The sequence below is a fragment of the Gymnogyps californianus genome, chromosome 18 (assembly GCF_018139145.2).
Source record: "Gymnogyps californianus isolate 813 chromosome 18, ASM1813914v2, whole genome shotgun sequence".
In the NCBI taxonomy this organism is placed as follows: domain Eukaryota; kingdom Metazoa; phylum Chordata; class Aves; order Accipitriformes; family Cathartidae; genus Gymnogyps; species Gymnogyps californianus.
In genome coordinates, this window is record NC_059488.1 from 6,798,911 (window position 1) to 6,813,299 (window position 14,389).

Here is a 14,389-nt window from a genome sequence, read left to right on the forward strand (position 1 = left end):
ACTACAAAGGCTGGTCTGGGGAAGGCTCAGGGGGTTCCCTTTGGCCAGCGTCCCCCCTGTGAGAGCAGCGAGGGCCACCAGCGAGGAGAGAGCCCACCACAGGGCCTCGGCCACTGTCATGGCCCTCACTGAGGAGCCCGGGATGACCCGGGGGGCACCGTGGGAAGCAGCCTCCGGGCGGGGGGCAGCCCGGCAGAGCCCAGAAGGGCCCTAGAGGAAGAGAAAAGGGCTGGGAAGCCACAAAACCCCGGTGGCAGGGCACAGACCCCGGTGGCAGGGTACAAAACCCCGGTGAGGAGACGAGCGTCTGTGACAGGGCGGACCCGGCGGTGACAAGAGTGAGGAACAGCCCCGCCCCGCCGCCGTCACGTGCCCACCCCCGCCCCTTGACCCCGGAAGTGGCGCGGGAAGAGGATGCTGATGTTGGAATAAACATGGCGGCCCGCGGCGATGGGGCTGCGCTGTCGCGGGCCGCGGTTGTGCTGGGGCTGGTGCTGCTTTGGGTGGGCCCGGCCGGCGCCCGCGTCCATCACCTCACCCTCAAAGTAAGGTCTGCGCCGCCCCCGTCCCTGCTGGTTCGGCCCCCGGCCGCGATGGGCTTCCTCAGGGTTGCCTTAGGGGAGCAGTGGGGCCGGCCTGGCCCTGCCTGCAGGCCGGGGCTCTCCTTGCCAGGCCTCCAGCTTCGTCCCGCTGCCTGCCCCTGGCCCTTCTTCTTCTTCGCTTCTCTCTGGACTCTCCTCTTGCGCCTCAGGCTGCCCGGGCCCCGCTGTGTTCTGCTTTTCCTGTTATTCTCTCTCCCCTCTCCCCAGCATCCCCTTAGCCCCCATCCCTGCTTTTTTGGCCGTCTGATTCTTAGTTGTGGGTAAACCGTGTGAAGGGGCCTCGGAACTGTAGCGGTTTGAAGGTGCAAATGCTTCACATCCTGTTAAAAGCGAGGCAGAAAGCTGTGTGTGATAAGAGAGGGCAGAACGTGAGCTGGGGGGAGCTTTCTGAAGGGGGTTTGGCTTTTAATCTATGCTCTGGAGTAGTTTTCCTGTCCTGATCACTGGTTCCTTGACTCTAGAGGGCTGCGTGGCTGTCTTACTGGCCTTCCAGATGTAGTTTCTTTGCACTAATCAAGCGATCAGTAGAGGCAGAAGAAGATATTGAGGCTGACAGCTCTCTATTTCAGTTTGATAGACTTCTGGTTGTGCTTTGAGAGCGTGTTGTGTCATCTTGTGACTGTATTTGAGGAAAAACTAGTTATTCAGGGTTGTTGATGGGAAGTGGTGCAGGTCGTAGTGAAGATCTGCAGCTCCAAAGCGCTGCTGTCTGTTGTGTTTTAAATGAAAAGCTGCACAGTTGTTATGTGATAGAGGAACTGTGCGTTTGGGGTGATGTTTTTTAAGGGCTTCTATATAGTTCATGAAGCACTCTGTAAATCTTCAGAATTAGGTTGTTAATTTTGTTCTTGTTGTCAACAACATGCAACATTCTGCCAATAGAAACATTGGAAGAAGTTAATAAAGTGGTGTATGAGTGGGACCAGCACTACTGTTTTCTTGTAGCAGCTTAGGGAGAGTGGCAAAACTTTGCAGAAGCTCCCCTTCAGCCTTTGGGATACAGTGAATGCCAGGGGACATTCATGACTTACTCGTAGGGAATTTTCCAGACTATGTAGTTGTCTAATGTGCAACCACATGAATATTGTTCTGCTTCAGGAAAAGTAAACTTTTCTCTGAAGCAATAAATTAGAAGGTTTGTGCTGGTTACATTATTGTTTTGAGGAATTTGTGACCAACAGTTGAGTGCCGGAAGAATTTCTCCTGGGGTGATACTTTTCCCTTACATAGTTTGAAAGTTTTCTGGCCTCAAGCAAATGTTCTCAGCAGCAAACATTATGACTTCTAGTTCCTATTAGCGTGTCTCTTAACCGCCTGGATCAATTACTGAACTGTGTTGGCTGATTTTTACGATCGAAGTGGGTTATGGTTTTAGTTTTGTAGGTATTTTGTGTGAGTTGCAACACTGACCTATCAAGGACTGTGGAAAGTAGAAGTGCAGTAATGCCTTTGTCCACCTCCTGTGTAAACATGAGCTTTATTGTTAGAGCACAGTCTCTCCCTTTCTACTTCATCCGCTGCTTTACTGCGTTTATGTAAACATCAGCTCCGACAACTGTACCCTTTCACAATGAAATCTCCCTTCTAGTGTTTTTGCCATTGGCTCCTTGCTTGTAAGTGTGCTTTGACGCTGTGCCAAGCTAAAGGCCGCAGCTTTGTGTGAGTGTTTGATATTAGGTTTCCTCAAATAAGCTGTTATTGCTTAAGTTAGAATAGCCTCATTCTTGTATCTTTGTAATTAGCATGCTAAGGTGAAACGTTTTTTGTTGTCAGAAAAGCAAGCCACAGTCTGAGCAGTTTCCTGTTCTGAAAATAACTTCTTTTATCTTTATAAAAGCATACAAAATGATTTATTTCTTCTGAGTTAGAAAAATTATTTGTTTGAATCTTGCTGTTAGACTAACCTTGTCAAAGGAGACTCTTTTCCTTAGTAGCAATTGTTATCAGCTTCATTAGTTTAATGAGATATCTTTTAAAAAAAACCAACCAAAACCCCAAAAAACCTACAATAATGGGAATTATAGAAGACTGATGGAAACAATTTTCAGAGGTTTCCAGAAGTAGCTGGCAGTTGGAATGTTTCTCTTGACTGAAAATAAGATTTCTGTTGTCTTAACAGTTGAATGCTATAATATTGAAGCCTTATGTTTTGCGTAATGCAATGGCAAACTGTCTCAGAGAATGAGAAACTTGGTCTGAACGAGGCCTTTGTCAGGCAGCAGTTAAGTTTAATGCTAGCGAATAGCCAAACGTACCGGTTTCAAGAGGAACCATCCAACTGACAACAGCGTGTAGCAGCTGTGGTGTTAGTTTCTGATTAAAGTGAGTTATCTTTCCAATTAACTGGCTTCCAAAAGGGGAGTAAGACCTCCTATTTTAGCATACTGTCAAGATTGCAGTTTCATGTTAAATTATTATTTGGAAGATGTTATTTTTCAGTGATTGTTTGTAAATACTTGTGGCCTTTTAATGTTGGTAGGTCTCAGCCTTCAATTGCTCAAGTTGAAAATACCTTTCACAATAATTCATTCAGTCTTACACAAATTAGAAGTCTTGCTATTAGTCTCACACAAATAATAAAATTCCTCCCATGTGAGTGTAAGCGCTCTCTGATGAAACCTTCACTGTACTGATAGTGTGATCCCAATTAGATTTTGGGTAAAATGTTAAAGAATATTTTTCTGCCCATTCTGGGCTGCAGGATCTTGGATACCACTTTCCTGTAATCTTATTCAAATACTGCTGGATCAATTTTTATCCTAAAGGAGTGGGGAAGATTTTTATGGAAATAAGCTGAGAACTTACTGTATTGGTTTGACTGTAACCTGTTAGTGATGAGTCCCAGATCATCTCTTCTCAAAGGGGCAGGCTTAACCGTTAAATGCATCCTATGTAAATTAAAATAATGCGTATGCTGACAACTCAGATGCTTAAGTATTCACTTGTATGGGTTCACACCTTTGTTGTAAACTTACAATTGAATATTTCTGAAGTCAGCAGTTGAGTGGTTATAAATAAAAGCTGGATTCTTCCAACCTGTTAAACCTCCTGTGAGAGGTGAGACAATTATTAGTAAGCCAGTATCTCTAAGCTGTCAATATGTGGAGCAGTAGATGCTCTTGGAGAGCGTGCTGTTGCTTGGTGGCAACTGTGTGGGATCACGTAAAGCTGAAGGATTTGTGAACTAAATCTGTAAACTCTAAGCACTCAAAGCTGAGATAAAACCAGGGAGGAAAGTGTGTGTGTGTTGTATATTAGTTATCTTTTGTTGGTGGGGAGCATATTAGTAAACTGGCAGAGTAAATAAACTTAAATTGAACTGAATAGCTTTTGCAAGTACTCTAAATTAAGCAGCTGTCTCTGGTCATGTTTACAAGGTGCAAAACACCTTGAGGCTGGATGACACTGTGTGACCCCCTCATATTCCCCTCTACCCAATCACCCAAATGCTTATCTGTCCAGATGTGGTTAAATACATATGATGTGCTATGTAAAGAGCTAGTATTAATCTTGTCTTCTGACTGGGAAGTTATATTGAAAGCAGTGTTAAAGGAACCAGATGGGCTCTTGTTTCAAGCACATTAAGTGACCTAGTACCCGAAGACAGCACAGCTATAATACTCTGTTGAACAGAGCATCTGCTGTGAGCCATGTGTCACTAACTTTTTTTTTCCCCTCTTCTGAGCATTAAGGGAACCATCTGGTTATTTGCCAGGTTAACTTGATTCTATTAGGGAGATCTTATTACAGCTAGATTACAGGTTAGCTGTGTCAGGATTAGTGTCCTGCTATTACAGTAAGTAATATTTATGTGTCAAGAATGTTTTATGCAGAGATGTCAAAATTAATACTGGGCGTAAAGGAAGAGAGAGATCTTACTGTACTTCTATAGTTCTTAGCTCAGTCTTCCAGTACCTTGTCCAGAACAGTTTGTTTGCCTTTAGCAGCTGACTTCTCTGCTTAGTGTTCTGCAATCTGATTATCTTTTCCTAGAAGAAATAGGAAGAATAAACAATTTTCTTATTTTTAGTAACAACTTGTAAAAGTGCTTTAAATCACATTTGAAACTTGCTTTTTAATTTTTGTTGCTCTGTTTCTGCTTTTCTTCCAATTAATGATCCAGTAGGTTTGAGGGTCCAGCTGCATACCTGTTTATTGATTTATGAATGCGAAAGTAACAGGGATATGACCTTTCCTCATCTGATGTGGCAACTGTGTGTAATGTTTACTACTTTTCATGTGAGGTCCTTCATGACCTTCTTATTTAAAAAATAAAAAAGCTCACTGTACTTGAACCTTTATCAGCTGAGCAAGGCATGGAAAGGGATCAATTTCTACAGTTTCCTTACCAGACAGAGGAACTAAATCATTCTGAACTAAGACTGGGAGCAGAGGAGGGGACTGGAATTTTCCTGTTAGAGAAACTAACCCAAGTGATTCTGTTTGAACCCGCGTATCCAGTTTTTAGTATTTATCCTGCTTTGAGACGCAAGGCCTTGCTAAAAATCATTTGGAGGAGTGAGACTACATAAGAAATTTTCTTGTCTACACCATACCCATAGTTTTGCAGTGTGTTAGGTGTTTGGCTGTCCAAACATTGACATTAACATAGATGATCTGATGGGATGGCAATATACCGTGATACTTGTTAAACACTTGGCCAAAACCCACGTCTCAGTTAGGTAAGATCGCTATAGTCAACTAATTCTTCTTCAGTCTGTTGCAATGACAGTAGCTAGTATTTAAACAATAGTTGTCTTGATTTGTCTACAGTCTCTGGTTTTTTTTTGGGTAGCAATATTTTGTTTAATCAGTGAGCCAGATATTTAATTTCTTCCAGACTTTTTTCTTGCATATTTCTCAGTAGCATAGCCAGGTAATTAGCAAAGACACATTTATTTAAAGTTCTTGCTGTTCAAGTTATTGGAAGAGTTAGTCGATTCCAGTGAAATAATTGGTTATATCTGAAGGTATCCTAAAGAAATTTGCTCTTGGTATGATCAGATAGATGTTTTGCGTGAATACTTAAGTAAGTGTCGATCTCTGTCACCCTGCTTCCTCTTTGACTGCTGCTGCAGGTGACTCTGTATGCGATTTGTAAACTTACTTTCCTTTCTTACAGGATGATGTGAGGCAGAAAGTGCACCTGAATACCTTTGGCTTCTTCAAGGATGGCTTCATGAAAGTCAATGTCAGCAACCTTTCGTTGAAGCCACCTGTGGGCTCTGATGACAAGAATAGCTTATCAGTAAGTTACTTTGAGTGCAGTGACTGTATTAAGCTTCCTGTGAAATTACCTTTGCACTGGATGCCTTAACTTGTTTGAGGTGTCAGATCCTAACTGGTGGTGCTGTTGGCTTTGCTCCCCACTGTGAGCCATTTATGAGGATATGTATATTGTGAGATTTATCCTTAAGCACTACCCATTCTGCTTTAAGGATAAACTTTAACTTATCGGATCCTCTACTGAACTCGCTGCACACATCTATAATCTATATTGAACATAGGTTTCCTAAGCAGTCCTCTGATGTGAGATTTTCACATTGTTGTCTTGTTGCGTTGCAGTGCACCTTGTAATTGTTATATCAGTAGGTTTCCAGAACAGTGCCTGTCTTATTTTTAGAGGACTCTAATGTTACATGTTGTATAGCACATTATATTAGTGATTTTAATAGAGAGACTGAAATACTAGGGTAGAAAACAAACCTGTGCTCTTACTCTTCTGCCCAGTTCACCCTCCTTATTACTAAAAGTATTAAATGTTTTCCTCAAGTGAAAACATCTGGAAAAACACTGAAATAAGTTAAAAGCTTCAGGGACAGAAGGTACTCTAGTTTGGGTTTGAATCAATATATATATTTCATTCTTGGTGGATATGGATGAAGCAGCAAGTTTATTATATTTGGATAACTTTTTTCTGTCTAATTAGGTAATGAGAAAAATACCTGGATTCTGTCTTAAATGTCAGCTAATTTATTTAGAGAGCAGTAGCTTTGACTCTTTCAGTGGTGGTTTGGCTTCTGATATTAGGGGAACCTGAGCTGTTTTAATTTGACAGATTCTTCTCAATTGTCTCATAGGTGGGGTTCAGTTTGGATCGAACAAGGAATGATGGGTTCTCCACTTACCTGGTAAGAGATGTGAACTTACATTTCTAAACTGGGGACATCTCATAGTCTACCTTACTCCCAGAATGGTTGGAAGAAATAAAAAAAAAAGGGGGGGGGGGGGGTAGGGAGGGGCCTTTAGACATGGGCAGGTTGTCAAGGGTAATTCAGTTTTACAACTTGCTGGCCTAGGAATGGTAATCTCTACCTGGAGGGGAACATGTCCCATTTCTTATAAACAGGAGGGCACTTCAAAGATGTTTTGCTTATATTACCAGGATGAAGAAGTGGATTACTGTATCTTGAAAAAGAAACCAGAGCAAGATGTCTCTGTTGTAATCTTACTTCTGGATTTCAAAACTGAAGTGTGAGTAAATAGTGTACACTACATGTTAAAGTTATTTCTCTAGTTGAAGCTAACGTAACACTTGTGAAATTTCTTTAAAGGCTTGGAAAGCTGCTGTGTATGTAGCTTATTTTTTAATGGGTTACATGAGAATTGAGGGGAGGTGAAAGAAAAAAAATCTGCAGTATAAAATGGCCCAAGAATTCTTGCTGTATGTTGGAGGGATAAGGGGACATAGGGCAAAAGAATCATACTTTAATTGTGCTGAAGGCATGAACTTGAAGTCCTGGGTCACTTTTGCAGCTCTTGCACTGAATAGGCTGTTTTATTGTTTGTCTTGAATTATCTGTTTTATGGAAGTACCTTCGCAGCTGCATTGCTTTCTTTTGCAAGAACAACTGTAACTGTTTGTTTGTGTGGAAACATAATTTCTAATGAGACTCTGGTTACCAAAAGTGAATAAACTTATCTTTTCTTTCGCTGCTCTTGTGTTTGATGTAAACGTATAGTTTGACTTCTCCCACAGTGATCAGTTCAATGCCAGGCTGCTGTAAGTCATGATCTGGTGGTTGCCTGTTCTCTGTGGTAAAAAAAACAAGTCAAGACAAGTTGATTTTCCTTTATTGGGTATACATAGGCTATGACAGATAGCCTCTTTATGAATGTTGATTTGCTTTCATTTTGTATAAAAATCTCTTTGTTCATTTAGTGTGAAAGTACGGTTCTCTGCAGAAGCTGCTTCTTTGTTACCTAAAATTTCATTCATGTCTGAGGAAAATGTTACTGCCTTAAGTACCAAGCTGCTAAAAACTTCCGAACAGAGCAGTGATTCTGGTAAAAGTCCTGCAAAGAGCAACGAAAATACAGACAGCAAAGGTAAGCCTGCTAAACCTGACCTATGTGTGCTCTCACTGCTAGTTTCTTGTTGATGTGCACCCAGCAGTGCGTTGTGGTCACGTTCTGGGGTCCCCTTGGGTAGAACTTGACGCACAGTCTTGTGTAAACCTGTGCTTAGAGCTGCCTTTTGGGCTGGAGTCTCTCCTGCTCAGTGATTTGTGTTAACGAGTTCTGTTGATCCAGCAGAGACCTAACGTGACTGTTGGAGACCTACAATACCCGTGAGGAGGGGTTGAGGTGCTTGGTCTGGCAAAAAGAAAGCTAAGGGGGAATTTGGTAGCCAGCAACGACTAGTTGAAGGAAGGTTAGAAGGACAATGATGCCAAGCTATTTTTAGTAGTGGCACACAGTGCAACCTGTGGCTGTTCCCCCTTATTAGGTCTTGGGTGTCTCACATTGGATGTTAGGAGGGAAAATAAGACTTTCCTAGGTAGGTATTCCAGCATTGTAGCAGATCATTTGTGGAAGTTGTAGAACCTCCGTCCTTTGAGGTTTTAAACACTTGACTAAACAGAACCAGGGCCAATGTGACACTAGGCATGCTTTGAGTCAGAAGTTGGATTAAATACCTCCACAGGTCCTTTCCTAATGTTTGTATGAATTTGTATGTATGTATCTAAAGAGTTGAAATCTAGTCTGTCACTTAGAAGCTATGGGGATGGAGAAGTAACTATACTAGTAACCTGTCTTGGAGGCACAAATCTTTGCCTGGCTTCCAGACCAGCAGACGAAACAATTTTATAATCTCAGCTCTGATGGGATTAGCTCTAAACAGTTCATGTTATCCCTTCCTGAAAGAGTTTAGACTTCAGATCAGACTGCTGAGCGGTCTGATCTGAAGTAGTCTGAGACTGTCTTGGCCTGTCATGTTCACAAGCTTTGATATTGTTGAAAATTTTGCACAGCTGTTCTAACAAGTCAAGAGCTAAAGCTGGATGGCACTGATGATAATTGATCTGACAGCTCTAGTTTTGCTTTTTCTTGCATTAAAAAGTCTAACGTGCACATTGACAGTGCACTGAGGTGTGGGAGCCAAAAGCAAAGCTTAAGTCTTGAACTTTTTGCTTCCTGGTAGAATGGGATGATCTTATGTTTGAAAAGCTTCTTACAGGAGTGGTGTGAAACTAAGCTTGACATGCTGCTCTATTGAAGTCTCCTGTCAATTTAAGTTTCTCAAGTTCAGAACAGATATTGACTTGGCAGGTCACCTATGCTTTTGGGTTTTGTTTGTCTTTTGGTTGGCTGGTTTTTTACTGGGGCCTTGCTTAGTAGAGAGCTGAGAACTTTTCCTTCCCCAGGGCTAATTAGGACTTCCATATGTTTGTCAGGCCACGTATTAATGTCCAGATTAAGATTAGTCAGTGAGATTAACAGTACTCAGTCGTAATGTTAAAAGTCATAGCTGTAGACTGTATGAAACAAGGCTGTAGCCTGTATCTGGTATAGGTCATCTGCCTCCTGCATCACTGTAATTGGAAGGGTTGGAAAGATTTCTTGGGTAGGCTTTTGTAGAAGGTGTAATAGTAGAGAAGCCTATCCTAGCATTTGAGGATGCATTCAGAATGACTGCTAGTTGTGGGAAGAGTCCTGGGAGAGTAAGGAGAGACTGGGAAAGAATCTCTGTTAATGATTATCTAGGAAACTGCCACGCAGACAAGTATAGAAGATTTGAGTAAGGTATTGGCAATGTGTAAAAGGTGGTAGTTTATGAGGACGTCTAAATGCAAACACTCTAAATGTACCATTATACTTTTATCTCTAGATAAGAAGTCCAAACGAAGTACAACATCATCCTCCCAGGTAAGAAACTATCTGCTGTTCTCTTTCAGAAAGAACCTGGGGGAATATTCCAGTATAAGCATAGCCAGAAAGTTGAGAGTATTATTTTCTATTACTTTCAGCCTCCACTGTAAACATACAGAATGCAGTTGTGATTGTCTGGATGATGTAGCCAAATGTGGTAGTTACCTGCTTAAAAAAATCTAAAAGTCTCTTTTCCTTTTCCCAGAGCGTAGTAGAACAAGAACATCCTGTTCGCAATGACAGAGGAACTTTTTCGTTTCAGGTAGAGTGTCTCTCCGTGTGTAGGCTTAATGTGTGCAGACAGTTCCTTCACTGTACTACTTTGTGAAAAGTAAAACTCTGGTATAGGTGCCTCTGATAGCTCAGTAAGTTTTTGAGTGGACTCTTGTTAAGAATAAGTGCTGGAAATCTCTTTCTTCATAAGGTGTGGGAGCCGTTTTAAACTGTCTTTGGTATGATGCAGTTCTAAATCTTAGTCTGTGAGCCTCAGCGTATTGAAGTTTACTGTGGTGCAACTAGTGCATACAGATTTCTAACAACAAATAGCTGTGACCTGACTGATGACTCACTTAAGAGGAAGATATTCTGTATGAAACCAGATTAACGCTTTGTTTCAGCACCCTGGTTCATTTGTGATTGTTGATTACTATAAAACAAACACATTTTAAGTTCTGTTATGTGACACAAACCTCATTTCCATAGCTATCACAATTTGTATAGTTGGGGGAGGAACAGAATAGCTGCTTATGCTTTAGGGCAAGTACGATCAAAATTTTATGCTTCACCATGTTAAATATACGACACTTCTTGTTATCTTTTCTCTGTTGTGAAGTAAGTTAAACACTGATACCTAAAGGTCTTCGATAAAGGTCTTGGATTACCAGGGTGCGTAATCATAGATAGGTGCAATGATTTTGCATCTGGAATTCTGCTGAAACTTGCAGATATGCTGGTATCCTCAGAACAGTATGCTTGCTGAAAGGAACCAACTGACCCTAAATGACTGACTTTTTTCATGTTTCAGTAGAGATGGCTTCTTACCAGGGCAACCCTGTTGTGGATGAGAAGAATGCTGACTTTCCTATTCCTTATTTTCAGTTTTTTTTTAACATCAGCTCTGATGACCAAGAAGGTCTCTACAGCCTATATTTCCATAAATGTGTTGGCAGTGAGAGGCCGACTAATGATCAGCGGGTATTTAGTCTCGATGTGAGTATAGCTTCTAAAGTATAATTAACTCATTCACTTAGACTGAAATATACAGCTTTCAATTCTAGCTTGTATACCAAGCACACACTGTACATGAGTGTATATATGGGGTGGGAAGTGACTCAGAGTTGTGCATTTAATCTATGTAGTGGCATTTCTGAAGGAAGCAACTACAGTAAGAAGAATTAAAATACTAGTTTTGGAGAAATGTCTGGAAATCTGAAGACTGTGTGTGGGCTGGGTTCAGTCTACACAGTTGTGACTAGATGCTGTAATGACACGGGAGCTAAACCAGCTGTTCGTGTTTTGCTGTGCTCAAAAATCACTTTTTTCTTTACACAGTTGCAGATGTTAAGGCTGTTGCTGCAATCTAAATTATTGGTATTTGTGAATTCAGTGGTTTTGCTTTTTCTGGCCTAGTTAAAGATGCATTTTTACAGTGTTAGATGCACATCTTAAAGGCAATATGTTACAGCAAATGTCTTATCTCTTTTAATATCCAAGGGTTCGGTCCTATGCTCTTTTGAGCCAGAATGCATTATCACAGCTCAGGCGTTCCCTTTTTTGTCTTTCTTGTACTCATGCTGGCATCCATGCGGATGTATAGTGAGCTATTCTGTAATGAATCCTCTCATTGACCGAGATAACTCTCAGCCAGGTCAAACCCCTGAACTGCTTTTTATGTGGCTGTGCTGACACTACTGCAAGGGACAAGCAAGGGAACATGTAGGTGATAAAACTTAGCAGCCCTAACTTAATGCAGACTAGACTACTTTAGATCTGCTTCTGAAGTTGTATGTTTAGAAGACCAAGTTTTTGAATTGCTGTTTGTTGCTTTGACCCACTGAAGAAATTGGGAAGAGAAGAAAACCTAGATAACTAACCTGCTTGGCTGCATTTAGAGACGCAGGACAGTTTCAGTACTGCAAACTAGTCATGATGCATTATTTTAATGAAGTCCTAGCACATATAACCAAGCCGTTTAGGGGCATAAAGAGGATGTTAAATAAAGCTTCTGTTTTCTCAGTCACAGGGTAATAGGCTTGCAGCAGAGTGCTTCCTTTCTCTTGACAGGTGAAGAAATCCACCGTAGTAAACCTAAGAGTGAGGGTTTCAGCTATGTATGACTCTCTCCACACCTAAAATCAGGATTGTGCTAAAAAACCTGCTTGTTTATGCAAGGTTGTAGATACTGTTTCTGAATCAAAGGTGGGCAAACTCTGTGCAGTTTGGTATAGAGAACAACTATTCTTTGGGAAAATTACTTTGCCTTTCTGAATTATGTTGCATAACTGAAGCACTGGAAGGAACCTCTGTCCTCTTCTGCTTTTCAAGGAAATTATTGTTGTGGGTGTAATTTTGCAAAATGTTTTGAGATTCTTGAGGATGAAGAGTTGCTTTCATTTTTTTTCTTTAAGAGTCTCGTAACAGTCACCGCTTCAGAAAAGCTAATTTTAAATGAGCAAATTTGATTGTGACCTGTAATTGTTAACTCAGTGCTTTAACAAAATATTTTTTGAACTGTACACATAACACACCTTTAATATTCAGATAGAAATTACGGAAAAGAATCCTGAAAGCTACCTCTCAGCGGGTGAGATCCCACTGCCAAAACTTTACATTTCCATGGCTATCTTCTTCTTCCTGTCTGGGACTGTATGGATCCACATACTTCGTAAACGCAGGTAAACGGACTAGTTCAGTGTCAGTGACAAGTATGGGCCTACCTGGTTTGATTTTTTTTTTTTTTTTTAATTCCTCCTCTTATAATGCCCACAGATTCACAGTCAGATTTAATCACTTAAAACTCCAAATCTGGCTCAATATTGTATGCCTAATACATACAGTTTATAGTTGAAAACAGCTACTTCCATCAGTATCATTGTTGCAAGCCATTGTTCTAAAGTTATCAAGTCTTACGTTAAGAAATTCTTCATGTAGTGTACATATTAAAATATATTGTGGCATCAAATAAACAGGAAATTCCTGTAGTTGATGACAGAAGGAGAACACTGTTTAAAAATAACTCTAAATAACAAGAAAAACTGGATCAAATTTTTTTCATATGGGGAATGGCAGCTTATGGCAGTGGAGAGCCATAAACATTTTGATTATAGTTGAAAGTGGTAGGAATTCCTAGTTGAAAACCATGCTTCTTAATAGTTAAAGCATAGCAACAGAAGCCAGGAGCACCTATGATTCCATTTTGGCTTTACCTCTGACTTAGTCTGAAGTTCACTTGGTGATCAGATTATTTGGTAGTCTGGAGTTCACTTGGTGGTGTGGTATAGTGACTTGGGGGTGGAGGGTGGAGTAGTCCGTGTTTGAGTTATATTTAGCAAATTTTGTAACAGTTATGATCTATATATGCTAGATGTTGCTATGAACTTCTATTTTTAATTAACCCAAGTATTAAAAATCAGAGTTGTACAACATGTAGTTGAAATGTTGTTCAGGATATTGCAAAAACTTGGACCGTAGCATTAAAGGGAATCCTTTTACACTAATAGCTCAGCCTGGGAGTTACTGTTTGACATTTATAGGTTTTGAAGAAATACCCTTGGGAACTGGAATTTTTACTGCTTGCTTTTAATTTATGCTCTTCCTTTTTTTTTTTTCTTCCTAGAAATGATGTGTTTAAGATTCACTGGCTAATGGCAGCTCTCCCTTTCACAAAATCTCTGTCCTTAGTCTTCCATGCGGTACGTACAATGTCTCTGCCTTAAGTTGTTCAGCTAGGAAGTAGAAACGAGGAATCCAGGGCATGCTGTTAGAGAATCTGCTATGGGAGGGAGAGAGAAGTGTCTCTCATATTGAAGCATTGGAACTGAACTGCAGCTGTTTTGTGGAAGTGATTCAGTCTTCATCAGCAAATTCTGACTTTAAATACAATTGACGTCATGGCCTGAAGTGGCGAAGCAGCAAGCATATATGAGGGTTGAATGAGTTCCATGAATTCTAATGTTTTGGCCATCTGAGGCTGGCCTGAAAGCTTGAGCTATGGTGCTGCTTCAGCTACATGGCTTGCAATAAATGTTAGTAAGTGGATACCTTGATGAATGTTTGTAAAATTCAAGGGCACTACTTTAGATGAAGTATTATGGTGTACTGTAACAGACCTCACATTATAAGCTTTAACACTTTCAATACCTAAAGTCTCTGTTGAATTGTATTGACTTTGCCTTTCCACTGGAAAGATCTCATAAACAAAGGTAATGGCAAGCATTTAATCCTTCCATTTAATCCTTCAACGTTTGTGCCAGCCATGGTCTTCACCTTTGTGTTCATGATAGGATAACTGCTACAAACATTTTTGGAGTCTAGTGAATTTTATCTGGTTTCCAGTCAAAGTGAAACTAGAAAGCCTCTAGTCACCTAATGCAACTGAGCTTGAACAATGAATGAATAAATAGGTTACAAATGCG

General features: G+C 40.7%; 1 protein-coding gene across 1 annotated transcript in view; it reads left to right on the forward strand.

The window, feature by feature from the left end:
* Positions 1-434: 434 nt before the first annotated feature.
* GPR107 (G protein-coupled receptor 107) overlaps positions 435-14,389 on the forward strand; it is a 41,586-nt gene continuing 27,631 nt past the window's right edge. Inside the window, exons 1-10 of the mRNA XM_050907754.1 lie at positions 435-545; positions 5,725-5,850; positions 6,683-6,733; positions 6,988-7,076; positions 7,765-7,931; positions 9,715-9,752; positions 9,961-10,017; positions 10,854-10,964; positions 12,516-12,649; positions 13,591-13,666. Coding sequence (XP_050763711.1) covers positions 435-545; positions 5,725-5,850; positions 6,683-6,733; positions 6,988-7,076; positions 7,765-7,931; positions 9,715-9,752; positions 9,961-10,017; positions 10,854-10,964; positions 12,516-12,649; positions 13,591-13,666 — 960 coding nt within the window. The remainder of the gene's footprint in view (positions 546-5,724; positions 5,851-6,682; positions 6,734-6,987; positions 7,077-7,764; positions 7,932-9,714; positions 9,753-9,960; positions 10,018-10,853; positions 10,965-12,515; positions 12,650-13,590; positions 13,667-14,389) is intronic.